The following is a 14,317-nucleotide window of genomic DNA, read 5'->3' as shown; positions in this document are numbered from 1 at the left end:
GATGCCTGATACCTTATCCCATTGACACCTCATGATCACACAGGCTGGTGTGCTTCTTCCATGTGGGCTTTGTTGCTTCTCAGCTAGATGACCACTTGTTTATCTTCAAGCCTTTAAGGCCCAGATGCTATATCTTTTGATAGCTGGGCACCATCAGCTTTCTTCACCACATTTGTTTATGCACCCACTTTATCTTCAGCAATCATACTGGGAAGGTGAGTATCATGGAAGGGCAGTGGGATTTTCCTATTCTTTTCCCAAACTGCCATGAGGGTTTTCACCAGTACCCTCTGGGTAACTATGCTTATTGCCCTCCCCTCAGCAGAGATAGAAATGTTTATGCTACAAGGGAAAGAGAAGGAAAGTAGAGTTTTATGTAGCTGTACCTCCCCCTCTGTAGTTCTACACAAGGACGACTTTTCAAGACCTTCCCAATCTTTTCAGCTTCCACCCCCCACTCTGTGGGGTTTGTGGCAAAAAGTAAGAAAAACTTGTAAGAGATTAGAGATATTCCCAGGATTTGGCTCCTAGGCTCTTGCCCTCTGACCAGGCTACACCTCCACCAACTTAGCAATCACCCAACTGGCCTGTTCTGGCCTTACCTCATCCCCGAAGGTCAGTCCTTGCATCTCATCTAACTGTGGGGAGCTCAGATTTTGGTCTGTTGCTTGCTCTGTGACCAGCGGGCATTCTCTGATAGATTCAACAAAAGTCATGAACTTGATTTCTGTCTGGTACTTCTTTATTGTAAGGTTGGAAGTGATGCACTTGCTGGTGCCCTATATCCCTGGACAGAAACGGCAGTTTTTCAATTTATAATGTATTTGCTGCATCACTAGTTTGTCTTTTTCTGTAGTAGGTCTGGGATGGAACCTGAAAACTGGTGTTTTGTTGTTGTTGTTCAGGTACAGGTTTATTAAAAGGCGAGTAAAGGGGGTCTCCTGCAAGGTCATCTCCCCTATGTGCCCACGCCTGCCCTCTCGCCCCTTGATTACATCCGAGGGAGTAGGGTTCGGTGACAAAGATGGAAGAGGAAGGGGGTGCTTGCCACTGATGATAAAAGTCCACCCTCTGTAAAAATACAAACCCAGCCCCAGGGGTGCTCCAAGGCTGACACAGTTGATGTGCAGTGGGCACTGATAGGCTAAGTAACCTACCTCACCCTCTCGAGGATCCCCATGTCAAAGAAAAGCAGGATAGGGCCGAGAACAGTGACATCCAGCTGCCCAGGGAGAGGTGGGCGTGCCCAGGGGACTCCAGGGTTGGCCCACCCACTAGCAGAGGCAAGTGTTCCAAGATCAGATTCCTGGGGAACTGTCACCCCTTCACCCATCAGGGAGGTGCTGTTCCCTTGCAGGAGGAAGGAGGGACCCGGACGGCGCAGGGCTCTGAAGACGGGCATTGGGAAGCCGGGAGACGGCAGTTAGGACTTCTTCAACGCCCTCCCAGGTGTTCAGGTCACTGGGGCCCGTCAGAGACAGGACGTTTCTCTCCTGTAGGCCATCTTTCCCAGGTAAAACAGTGGCTGGAACCTTTACACTCCTCCCTCTGGGCCTGACACCACTCGGGAAATGGGACAAGGCAAGGTGGAAGGCAGGGGAGACACACACACTTTGGGGACTATCCGTGGATCCTAAGACTGAGTTTTGTCGTGAGACACATCAAGCGGACAGTGGCGAATGGAAGCCACTCGCTGAGGGGAGTTCAGGAGAAGAAGCGACAGGACGGCACCTTTTGCTTTGCTTTGCTTTGTTTTCTTGTCTAATGAAGGAGAGGGAGGGAGACAGAAACATCACAGGTCTGTGGTCCCTGAGACTGTTGTGCCTGCCGGCTTCTCAGCCTGTCCCTTGGTGGGCGTCCGAGGGCGTCGCTAGTCTTAGCGGTACATCAGGGCCACCATCTGGGTGGAGATGGCGGGGATCATACAGTTGGTCCACCAACTGGATTCGGAGACAACCTCTCTGATGGCTTCCCTAGCTTTGATCTGTCATCTGGATGCAGCTCCCCAATGATGTATTCTTTGGGCATTTCTCTAGCATCAGTAGAGTGCCCAACATCCTCGAAATTCTCAGTAGCATCCCCACCAGCTTGTTCCCTTAAGTTCCTTCTCCACCAGGCTGCTCCTCCGGGAACTTGGTCAGGCCGTCGACTTTGTGGTGCAGGATGAGCCAGCTGTGGTTGTGCTTCTGGAGCTCCTCTAGGGTGTAGTGCGTCACGGGCTTCTGCAACACCTCGGCCATCTCAGAACCGCCAGCCCACCGCTCCGCACACTCCGGCGTCCCGCATGAACAGAGCATACTGGTGATTTTTAAAAGCTACATAGGTAATTCTGATGTACCACTAGGAAGGGGAAGCTAGCTAAACTGAAATAACATACAGTCCAAATTCCCTAGGATGGCATAACTGAAAAGCCAAACTCATTGTCATCGAGTCGGCTGATTCAGAGCGTCTCCCCCGTGGGTTCCCGGCATTGTCACTGTTTGTGGAAAGCTCTGTCTTTCTTCTGCGGAGCTGCCGGGGGGTTGGAACTGAAGCCTATGCGGATTTCAGCTCAACCCATGGCTTACTTTTCTCACGTGCAACCACTCTAAAAGTTTGTTGTGATGACTCAAGTCCTTGGGCCGTGAAAATGGCTGGTGTACCTGGCTCCAACCAACAGGTTGGAGGTGCAAGTCCACCCACAGGCACTTCAGAATAAAGGCCTGGGTTCTATTTCAAAAAAGCCCCCAGCCAGTGAAAACCCCATGGAGTTCAGTTCTCCTGAGACCCATGGGCTTGCCAGGAGTCTGAATTGCCCCTGTGACAGCTGTTTTTTTTTCCTGGATAGGATTGAAAAAGAACATGCAGAAAAAGTAAGCACTTGATTTAGTTTGCACTTGATCGATGTTGTTGGTATTGTCATGATTTCCACCATTACTTTTCAGGCTTCGCTTTTCATATGGATTTCATGTGTACAGAATTACTTGCTGATCCCTGACCAGCACAGGGGTCATGTGCCAACCATCCTGTCTGTGGTTGTCTCTCCAGCCTACTCATCCTCTAAAAGTCTGCCTAGCCATCACCATCTATGAGATGTCATTAGCTAGTCACTCAGCCAAAGTGGGATACCCCCTTCCAGGAGTGTGATAGTTTTCAGCAGGGTTTGCTAATGGTCTCCAACACTGTGCTGCAAACCCCCCTGAAGGTACTGAGTTTGGTGTGGCTTAATAAAGGATATCCCTAGCGCCTAGGTCCTAGGAAAGTACCGGCATGTGGTATGTAGGTGCTTACTAAGTATCTGTTGAATTAAAAGATAGTGACACCAAAGGCAAGAAGTCTAGGTTCAGATGTGTCACTGTCAAGAATTTCCCATTAATATCTGGAGCTGGGAAAATCGAGCAGGCAGGGTATCTGTGGCACATGATGAGAAGTCTTGGTTGGAGGTAGGTGGGGTGGGGAGGATGTGCGTATTGAATATTCTCCCTTCAGTCCGCTTACTTTGTACTCTGGTCTTAACTCTGACTCTTGCTATGGAAAGCAGAACCTCATTACCTTTGGAAGTTGAAAATTTTGGCTCCCTTTTAACTAGGGGCAAGTAATGTGACCTAGGCTTTGAACTGAGAGCCAGTGATACCAAATAGTGGGCCTCGTGAAAACTCACGGAGGAGAATTTTCAGACAACTCAAAGCCTGTATAACCTACTGATGATTTCTCAGTAGGATTATTTTTGCATACTATGGAAAGTGCAGTCTAGTGAATTTACATTTATCTAAAGAGCCATTCCTTTCTATACTGATGAAGTGTTTTTGGGTTTTTCCAATTTGTAACTATTTATTATTATTTGGAAGATTGATAAAAATCTCCCTAGCTCTAATTTCCCTTGAAATATAATGTGTCTACTCTGATCTGCTCTTTCATGTCCCTGAAGAGTTGTGCTTGTTGTCACAATTCATGTGAAGTTCAGGAGAAAGAATGGGCCATGATTTACTCCATTTGATTGATTCTGATCCTGACTGGTCTTGTGTTTTGTTTTGTATATCTATTTGATGTTTTACTCGTTTGCTGTCGTAAAGCAGCATGTTTATCTGACATTACACATTCACCTGCCTAAGACATAGCAGCATACCCGTGCCCTTCAGACTTTACATCTCACCAGAGCCTTTGTGGACTCAAGTTTTGTTCGATGTGCTCACCTGTTCAACTGCCAATGACATCCCCTTGGCATTTGCCAAATATTGGGCAACACGAATAAATCCTGACTGGAAGCCGATGTGTTCTCCCTGCTACGGTGTATTCAGGCTTTAGGTTTGAGCCCTGTTGACAGTTGAGTGAGCAGTAACTGAGTTAGTGTCTCACTGGTTAGCATACGTCGATAAATTGCATTAAGATATAGGTCTCGAGAGGGATTAAAGATAGGAGCACTAATCTATGGCAAAAGCTGAAGCTGAAATGTAACTGAAAATGCACAAATAGCCGAAGGTAAACTAGATATCCAGGACCCCCACAAGTAAACGATTTTGTGCATCGAAAGATTTCATCCAAAGAGTAAAATGAGAAGCTACAGACTGTGGGCAAACAAATGGCCGTGCCTTATCCGACAAGGGTGTTATCTCTAAACTTTATCGAAAAATTCAACACCTTAACAGCAAAAAGACAAACAACTTGATCAGAAAGTGGGCAGAGACATGAACCGACACTTCACCAATGAAGGCATTCAGGCGGCTGGCAAATGCTTGAGGAGAGACTTGGGATCTTTAGTCATTAGCAAGCTGCAGATCAGAACCACAAGGAGACACCATCTGTCCCAGCAATAACGACACCGATTAAAACTGAAACAACCCCCCCCCCAAATAACAATACTAATGAGATTGTAGGGAGACAGTAACTCTTATACAATTCTGGGGGGACTGTCAAATATTAAAACCAAAAAGGAAAATGGTATGGCTCTTCTTAAATAGAAAGACCATACAAAAAAAAAAAAATGAAAAACCATATAATCCCGCAACCCTATGAGTTGCACTGAGCCATTTGTACTGCTCTATAGACTAATTGGCTGTTTATTTCTTATGTTTTATATATATATTTACACAAATATATATATATCATAAGTGTTCTGATTTTGTTTCTCTAGAGAACCCTGTCTAACACAACAATCATCATAAAAATAATCTATGAGTGCATACATAAGTCAATATGTATGCTCAATGGGTGTGGGAGGATGTACGGGACTACCTTGTGTGCATATATACAGATGGTTGTGGATATTTCTATGTACATAATTGTATGTGCCACATATATATTCATATGTACCAGGGGTCTTCAGAAAGTCCATGGAAAAATCGCATTAAAAGACAATGGAATTTCTCCACAAACTTTGTGAAACCCTTTCATATACTAGAGCACATAAAGTGAACAATTTTGGAAACTTTTTAGGCATCACCAAATGCTTCGTGGGACTGAGCCTTGGGGTCTGAAGACCATAGTCTCAGATCTATTGGAATAATATAGCTCTAAATCCTCATCTAGGGTCTTAAAAAGTTGCAAGTGGCCATGTAAGACACAACTACTCGTCTCGTCCCTTCTCAGGGAAAGTAGAGTGAAGGGAACCCAAGACTCAATATCGTTTCAATGAGAAGAGCCGGGTGGTGCCTGGCTACCACCACTACCCCTCTGTTGAGGCACACAACAGAGGGTGCTGATTAGAATGGGTGAAAAATATAGAACAAGATTACACTTCATAAAAAAGGACCAGACATCCCGGTGTGATAGACAGTGGAGGAACTGCTGTGACTGTCGCCCTAAGACAACTATCTAATATGGACCTGAAGCAACTTCCAGAGGCCACGCCTCAACCACCGAATGGACTGACCTGTGACGTCACCGAGGAGTGATGTGTCCCGTGGAATAATCTGCTATATGAGACCCAAAGGCAGCACTTGCCCACGACAAAGATGAGCAGAAGGGACAGGGGCCGGACAGACAAACGGAAGCATGGGAGCCACGATGGAAATGGGAGAAAGCTGGCATATGGAAGGGGTTACAGCCAATGCCACAGGACCCTTTGTGAAAGGATGACTGAAAAGAAAATTAATTTGCAAGGCAAAATTTCACCAAAAGCACAATGAAATGCTTATTGATTTATCTTTTTAATAAAAGAGCAAAATCTTCAAGACAGAAAACTTACAGTCCCATCTTCTGGCAGACTTTGAGCTGTCTGAATAGAAGCTTTGATGCCACATCTGAGGAGTGGTTTCTTGGTATCACTTAACCTTAAATTAATATCTCAATGTAACTTTAATTTATCATTTATTTTGCAAGTACCTTTCCTCCCCACATCCCTTCTCTTATTTTGGGAGCTGAAAATAATTAAAATTTTCTTTTGAGGTCTACCCGTGTGCTTAGTATCTTTACCTATAAGTTTTAATGACACATAATTCATGTATCATATGATTCAATGACTTAAATATATTAGAGTTGTGTTATCATCACAAAAAACCAATTAAAATTTTTTTTAAATCAATTTCAGAGCCTTTTATTTATTCTTGTGCTCATTGTCCTTAACTCCCCATTTAGTCCCCTCCTCTTCTGCTATAGTCCTAAGAAAAGAATACTCTAGTTGCTATTGCTATACGTTTACCTGTCCTGGATTTCATATAAAGAAAAATCATACAAATAGAAACCTCAGCAACAAGAGTAAAATAAAACTCAGAAAAACCTCTGTCCAAAAGACAGTAGAGAATGATATAAGCTAGAATTTTTAAAAAGGGGAAACAAGTGGTAAAATGTTACGTTTTAACCTAACTCTGTCTGCAGTAGTCTGCTTTCGGTAGCACTCGTCTGAGAACAAGACTGTTCACGTCCCTGGTTAATGGGCCTAGGGAATTCAAGGGAGCCTTAATCAACGTGCAAGTGGAGTTGGGATTTTCACTGTATTCAAAGCCTTCTGCAAATGGGGTGCTCACCATCGCTTATGGTGACCAACCGGTAGAGTGCGGGTCCTCGGGGGCTGCACCCCTTCCACCAACCAGTTCCTGTGGATCAGTCTGGATTTGCTGGTTGCTAGGTCAGCTCCATGATGAACCATGGGGCCCGAGTCACTCGCACTCCAGGCTCTGTAATTTGGCAAATGTTGAGTACCACGCAGAGGAACTAAGAACTCTCTCCCTCTTTCCTCTAGGCTGGAAGCTCCACAAACACTCTGAGGGCCCTGCAAATTGCTTTTGCTGATAAAGAAACACAAGCAATCTACCTTCTGACAGATGGGAGACCTGACCAGGTACTTGTGGCACCGTTGGGGACCGAGAGGGATTCACCAGTACTTTGAAAGTAAATGCTGAAAATGAGTTTTGGGGGCCTTGTCAACTGCCACTGAGAAGCTGCTGAGAGACACCTCACTGGCTTAGGGACCCAGAAATGAAGTGAGCAAATGTGCCGAGGAGTTCCTTTGTCTGCCGACAGCACGGAGGAGAACGGCGTGGCAGAGAGTGCTGTCTGCTTGATGTGACGCCCACCCTGTGAAAGGCGGGGTCGGCCTTGCGCTGAAGGCTGGTTTATATTTTACACAAATAAGAGCGAAAAAATCCTTTTGATTTTTTCCCCTTGGGGACTCTAAATCTAAATATGTCACTGCACAATGTCCTTGGATTTATTCCTAATTTTAACGTACTAGTCATTTACACAAAAGCATTCCTTCCTCATGAAATGTTCTTTGTTTTGTTTAGGCTGGCTGGAAAATATTTGGAAAGTTTTAGAAGAGTCTGTTCATCTTCTTTTGAGTTGGGGGAATAAAAGACTAATTCTGCAGGCATTAAATAGACATAAGGGGCTCCAGGCCAGCACAATGTAAATTAACCTGCAGAATGAATTCGTATCAACTTGTAGGCTTTATTGTAAGGTGTTTGCATGTGCAGACAGATATTTTTAAATATCCTGGGGTTGACTGATCCAGGGCTTACAGAACAAAGCAGACTGAGTTTTATTGCAACATTAGATTTATGAGAGAAAAGTTATGTGCATAGTGAAATTTTACTTTGAATGATTTTCCTGTCAACTTTACTATGCTTTCTATTCAGAAGCAATTTACTGTGTCTGTCTGATGGTCCGTGCATGGTGCCAAGGCTTTAAGCTACTGAGCTGAGTAATGTCTCATTTTGGTCACAGGGAAACTTACACATTTTGGAAGGTGATAGACCATATATAGTTAACTCTGATTCCCTATGAGGAATGGGGTTGCCTGAAGAATGAGATGTGTAGGAGCACAGAGTAATGCATTTTTCTGTGAAAGATGGAGAGAGGAGCAGAGAAGAAATATTTGAACGGTGTCTGGAAAGAAAAGAATGCATTTTCTAAGTAGAGATTAGTGGTATCCTAGGCAGGAGGAATAGACATTCAAAAGTATGTGATGGGGCACACAGAAACAACTGAGGGCAGGGCTGATGATGAAAGTAGAAGGTTAGGCTGGGGTGGATGGGGAAGGTTCATGAAAGCTGCATTGAGAGTGTAGCTTTATTGCAGAGGTGCCAATGCCTGGTAAGCAGTGGACTGCTAACTGCAAAGTCGGTGGTTCAATCCCACTAGCCATTCTGAAAGAGACACATGAGCCCATCTGCTCCAGTAAAGACTTACAGCTTCAGAACCCTAGGGGGTTGCTGTGAGTCAGAATCAACTTGATGGGAGTGGATTTGGTTTTTTGTTTTTAGTTTTAACTGCAGTAGGGAATGGTCTAAGCCTGTGGAACAGCGGAGCTATTCGGGTATCAGCCGGCAGATCTGTGTTTCAGAACTATGCCTCGGTTGTGCTAGGGAGTGACAGGCACTACCACGGATTAGTGTTGTGATCTTGATGAGGGCTAATAGTCAGGGCTCATCCGTGGAGCAGCAGAAAGGAGGAGGGGGTGATATATAGAGACAGGATGATAGACGTCAGCAGGATTCTGTGTCCATTTTCGTGAAAGAGTTGGCGAGAAGAAGGTGGGTGTTAGATTTTGGGGGAAGATATGGGATGGGGAGTCAGATTTGAGAGTCACGTGATCAGGAGGTTTTGGTCTTTTCTGTTTTTCTCTTTGTAATATATTCTTAATGGTTTTTAAATTGCTTATATATAGGCAGTTTAAGAACTATAAAAAGAGGAAAATTGAAATCACTGTAAATCAATGTTACATTCTGTTGGTGGTTTTTTTAAATTAATACGTCATATGCATGGTTGTGAGTCTCCAGAAAATTTTCAGAAACATCTTCATAACATATTCATCACACCCCATTGTATAGATTTACTAGAGCTTCTACATGAAGATATATTCACTTATTTAACTTGTGAACAGCAGAACATTTTCTTTCTTTTTTAAGGCTTTATTTATTTATTTATTATAAAATACTTTTATTGGGGGCTTTTACATCTCTTATCACAATCCATACATTCATCCATTGTGTCAAGCACATTTGTACATATGCTGCCATCATCATTTTCAAAAGAATTTTCTTTCTACTTGAGCCCTTAACATCAGCTCCTCATATTTTCTCTCTCCCTCCCCCTCCCTCATGAACCCTTGATAAGTTATAGATTATTATTTTCATATTTTACATCGTATCCCCCCAGAACCATCCGTCCTGTTCTTTTCATCTCTAAGTTATTTATCCCGCGTATCTTATCTAGATAGACGTGCAGAGATATTAATAGGTGCATAAACCAGGCAAGGCCAAACAAAATAACAAAGGAAGTCAAAACCAACAAAACAATAACAACAACAAACACACAAAAAAACAAAAACAAAATAACAACAACAAGAAGAAAGCCACTGACAAGGATGGAAAAGCCTATAAATAGTTCAAGGTCTGTTTGTTGGCCTTTACGAGTGTTTTCCAGTCGAGTCTGATGGGGTGCCACACACTGTCTCCCGAGTCTATTTTTGTTCTTCCCCGGGGACTTCATCACTTTCCTCCGTTGCTGCTCTGTTGCCTGCCCTTCGTGTTTCACCCCAGTGTGATGGGGTCACATTGTGCATGATTCCCGCACTGTGTCTCCAGGGTTGTCCCCTGTTGTGCTGTAGGTCCGTGAGGGATGTCATGCCTCTCGGTGGAGCCGGCCCTGGCAGAACATGTTCATAGTCCAAATGCCAAAGGTACCCAAGGGAAATAGAGGACAGCCTTCCTGGTAAGGCCGTTCACCAGGTAGGAGGCAGCTAGACGTCACCAATTTCTTGATTTGCCTTTCAGCAATGGTCTATGTTTCTGGAAGGAGAAACACATTTCTTTTCCTTCCATTAAATAAAAATGGCGTTTACTATACCGACAATTCAGAACTTTTATTCATGAAGCAATATGCCTTGGAGATGGAGTCATATCATTTCAGAAAGAGCCTCCGCATTCTTTGTTGGGAGCTGCCTAGTATTACATCACATGACTGCACTATAATGTATTTAGCCAGCTTGGAGAGGGACTCCTAGATTGTTTCCAATCTTGATTTTATTCACAATGCTGCACAAGCACTGTCTTACATCCATACATAACACATACGTACCCATACATACATAATACATGCATAATACATGCATACTTTTGCAGGTGTGTGAGTATCTCTGGAGGGTAACATTTGAGAAGTAGATTTATCCACAGGGATCTATTTTGATCAACCAGGTGCCATCACGTTGCCTTCAAGTCCTTGTGGGTCACGATAGAATTGTGCTCCACAGGGTTCTCGGTGTCTTCTTCTTTGGAAGTCGATTGCAGGGCTTCGGAGTTGCCTATGGGGAGATTCAGATCGCTGATCTGTCAATTAGCTGTTCAGCATGTTCAGTGTTGCACTCCCCAGGGATTCCGCATGCTTGGTGCTGGTGGTGGTTGCCTGCTGTCAAGTCCAGTGTGCAGGGTAGGACTGTTCCACAGGGTTTTCAAGGCTGTAACCTTTCTGAAGCAGATACCCAGATCAGTTTTCCCATGTACCTATGTTTGGCTTCCAATCGCAAAGCTTTTAGCTAGCACTTGAGCGCTTAATAGTCTGTGCTGATAAATACTGCCAAAATGCGCGCCGCCTCCCACAGAGGATGTACTAATAAAGACTCCTGCCAGCAGGGATTGAAAGGCAGTCGGATATACAGTCCTTCTCGGATTCCCAGGGTCGGGAGCCTCCCATAGTAAGTGCACTCGGACAGTTGGTTTCTGTGGGGAAGCTCGTGGTTTTCACCACCTTCTCTGAGGTACTGTGGTCCGCTTCAAGTTTTAGAGTCACGGACATGCATGACAGTGGAAACCACACATGTGAAAATTACCCCCAAAGGTAACTTATAAACTCTTTCTTAGGAATTTTCATGTTAAAAATGTTCATATCTGCCCTTTCTCCAGATGCAGTTGGCTTATTTTCTATCCCTTCAGGTGCTCTCAGAAAAGGAAATGGATATTTGATGCTCACGTTCTATGGCTGTGCTTCTCAATCCCATCTATTCTGTGGTCTCACTGGCTCTGTAGGCCCTGAGTGTGTCAGGCCAATGTTATTGCAAAGTTTCCATAGATATTTTCACCTTGAAAAATACAGAGAAATTCAGCTTTGGATTCAACCACATCAACAAAAATGCAAAAAAAACCCCAAAATTGTTTCCATTGAGTTTATTTCCACTCCTAGTGACCCTACAGGACAGAATAGGCTTGCTCCCTAGCACTTCCAAGGCTGAGATCTGTACAGTAGAAGCACCCTGGTGGCTCCAAGCTGAAGTGCTCAGCTGCTAATCCAAAAGGTCAGTGGTTTGAACCCCCCAGCAGCCTTGTAAAGCTCATATCCTTGGGAACTCTATGAGGCTGTTCTACAATGCCTTATAGGCTTGCTGGGAGCTGAAATCGACTCAGCGGCCGTGGATTTGGTACTTTGGTTTGAAGGTTCAAATCGGGGTTTTAGCTGTGCGGATTCTTCCCAGGGCTTTGAGAGATGAAATGCTGCAGCCATTTCTGTTCGTTTCTGGTGGCTACTGGTCATCCTCGTTCCTTGCCTGCTTACAAATGCCTCGGCCATCATACAGCACCTCGCTTCTTGCCAGGAGGGAGTCTTCTCTTTCTCCATCTCTGATCTCCCCTTTTACAAGGCATGATTCAGGAGAGGTCCTGGGGGGTGTAGTGGGTTTACGTTGGGCTGATTCAGGCAAGGTCAGCGGTTGGAGCCCACCAGTGGCTTCGAAGAAGGACAAGGCTGTATGCTCCAGTAATGGTTTATCCCGGGGAGAGTTCTACTCTGTCCGAGGGTGCCATTATGAGTTGGAACCGACTTGATGGCAGTGGGGAGGAAGTTGGCTTTTTGTGTTATGCAGAGAGAATGAAGACCCACTGTAGTCCAATATAACTTAACGATCAGCTCCGCCAAGAAAATCCTTACGTTCTCTGGGATAGCGGTTAGAACGCCAACATACCTTGGATTGAATTCAAACTGTAACATTAGTCCTTCTGAGTCTTCATTTCTCCAGGTTAAATAGTTCCCATATTCACCTTGCCTATTAAGGCTGCATATTGCTGGGGGGAGGGGGCCAGAAGTGGGGAAGGAAGAGCTCAATGAGGGCTGATACAAGTATAGGGTTTACATTAATATAGAGAAGAAGTCCAGTGGTAAGTAATCTACGTTAAACAACCACTAAAGGATAATGGAAACACACACACGCGCACACACACACACACACACACACACACACACATCTTCCTTTAAGCTTTATGCGCTGCCATCGTGGTATGTGACTCCTACTCACCCTTATAGTACAGGACTGCTGCTCTGCCACTAGGCAGAGTGCGCATGGTCCAGGGAAGGAGAAGAAGAAGGGCGTTAGCCCTCTTTTGCTTCAAGTCTTTGTCTTGTCTGTTGGAGAAGGAGAAAGCCCTCCCCGGGGACTTCTGCCTATATCTCCTTGGCCACAACTGGGTCCAATGGCCACTCTCAGCTGTAAAAAAAGCCTCAAAAACTGAGGCTGTGTTTGTATGTGTGTATGACTACTATTGTTTTGCCTTGCGTTTTTCCAACTTAGCCTAATGGTGCTATGGAAAGAAACAGCGCCCTGGGAGTGAAATTGGAGGAGAGGAATGGGTACTCACTAGACAACTAGCATCTTTTAAAAGCTACCTCACCAGATGGTTGGAAACACTGACTAAAGATTAGGCCCCTTAACAGTGTCAGCCCAGTGGAAAGATCCTAATTAGTGTCTTCCCTTCTCTCTCCTGGGGAGGCAATTGACCATGATGTGTGATGGAAATGGAACTTTGGGAAACCATCTCCACCTGATGGAGCCTGATGGTCAGGATGTTCTTACAGCTTCTGACCCAACATTTTTAAGTGGTCTAAAACCTAGTGCCGTGCTTTCGAATACCAACTCCAAGTTTAGATGCACCTAAAGCTGAGTGACTTGTCTAGCCAAATCGTTCTCTCACCTCCCTTTTCCTATCAGGTTGTCAGCTCTTAGTGGGCAAAGGCCATGGTTATTGATAGTTTACTCTTCTGGCAGTACTTGCTTTTTAAAATTACTATTACTGAATTGAATCCAGCCCTTTACAAGAAACCACTCACCATTGATAAGTTTTACTATTGAGAATTTCAGTAAACAAATACTGAGAGTATTCACATCTTATTTTTTTCCCTTTTCTTAATCTTCTTCCCTTCCCTCAAAACTTGTCTTTTCAGCCACCTGAAGTGATTATAGAGCAAGTCAAAGTTGCTCAGAAAATTCCTGTTTATACTATCTCCTTCAATTACTATGATGAGGTTGCAAATGAGTTTTTGAAAGAGCTTGCTTATTTGACTGGAGGAGAATTCCATTTGTATAATTTTGGTTGCAAGGATCCATATTCTCCAGAGACTATGCAGGTAAGAGCTTGAGGAGCTGAAGAGGAGTAGTCCCTTATTCATTCCAGCCTTCCAGCTTGAAGGCCCACGAGCCATCACTTACTCGGGGCAATAGCACCACAAGGACAGCTAAGAAGAAAGACTAACAGAGCTCCTAACAATTCGTGTACCAGTGTTTCTCAAACTGTAACCCAAGGACACCTGAGCAGGGCATTTGTGATAATGCAGGTCCCTGGGCCCCCCTTCAGAACTACTAAGTCAAATGTTAGGAGGAGGGGCCCAGGAATCTTCACTCCTGTTTTTCCCTTTTCCTAAATTTTTATTACAGAAAGTTTCAAGCATAAACAAAAGTGAGAGCCTCTATTAATCCCATGGCCCCTCATTGAAATTCAACACTCAATATTTCCTCAAACTTCATGAATCTGTATTTTTAACAAGTGACATTTGTTAACCACTGTTGCGAACAGACATTTGTGGGGAGCCCACAGATATTTCAGATGACATGCAGTTGTATTCTCACTTCTCAGACTATATA

General features: G+C 44.3%; 1 protein-coding gene and 1 pseudogene across 1 annotated transcript in view; one reads left to right on the top strand and one right to left on the bottom strand.

Moving 5' to 3' along the window:
- VWA3B (von Willebrand factor A domain containing 3B) overlaps positions 1-14,317 on the top strand; it is a 273,714-nt gene that overhangs the window by 145,033 nt on the left and 114,364 nt on the right. Inside the window, exons 10-11 of the mRNA XM_045283830.1 lie at positions 7,157-7,255; positions 13,621-13,803. Coding sequence (XP_045139765.1) covers positions 7,157-7,255; positions 13,621-13,803 — 282 coding nt within the window. The remainder of the gene's footprint in view (positions 1-7,156; positions 7,256-13,620; positions 13,804-14,317) is intronic.
- On the bottom strand, positions 1,877-2,240 carry LOC101660871 (annotated as a pseudogene).

This window comes from Echinops telfairi, unplaced genomic scaffold (genome assembly GCF_000313985.2).
Source record: "Echinops telfairi isolate 266 unplaced genomic scaffold, ASM31398v2 ScPeMD7_7467;HRSCAF=8505_1, whole genome shotgun sequence".
Lineage (NCBI taxonomy): Eukaryota > Metazoa > Chordata > Mammalia > Afrosoricida > Tenrecidae > Echinops > Echinops telfairi.
The sequence above is the reverse complement of the archived record's forward strand: the minus strand, read 5'-3'. Positions and strand labels throughout refer to the sequence as shown.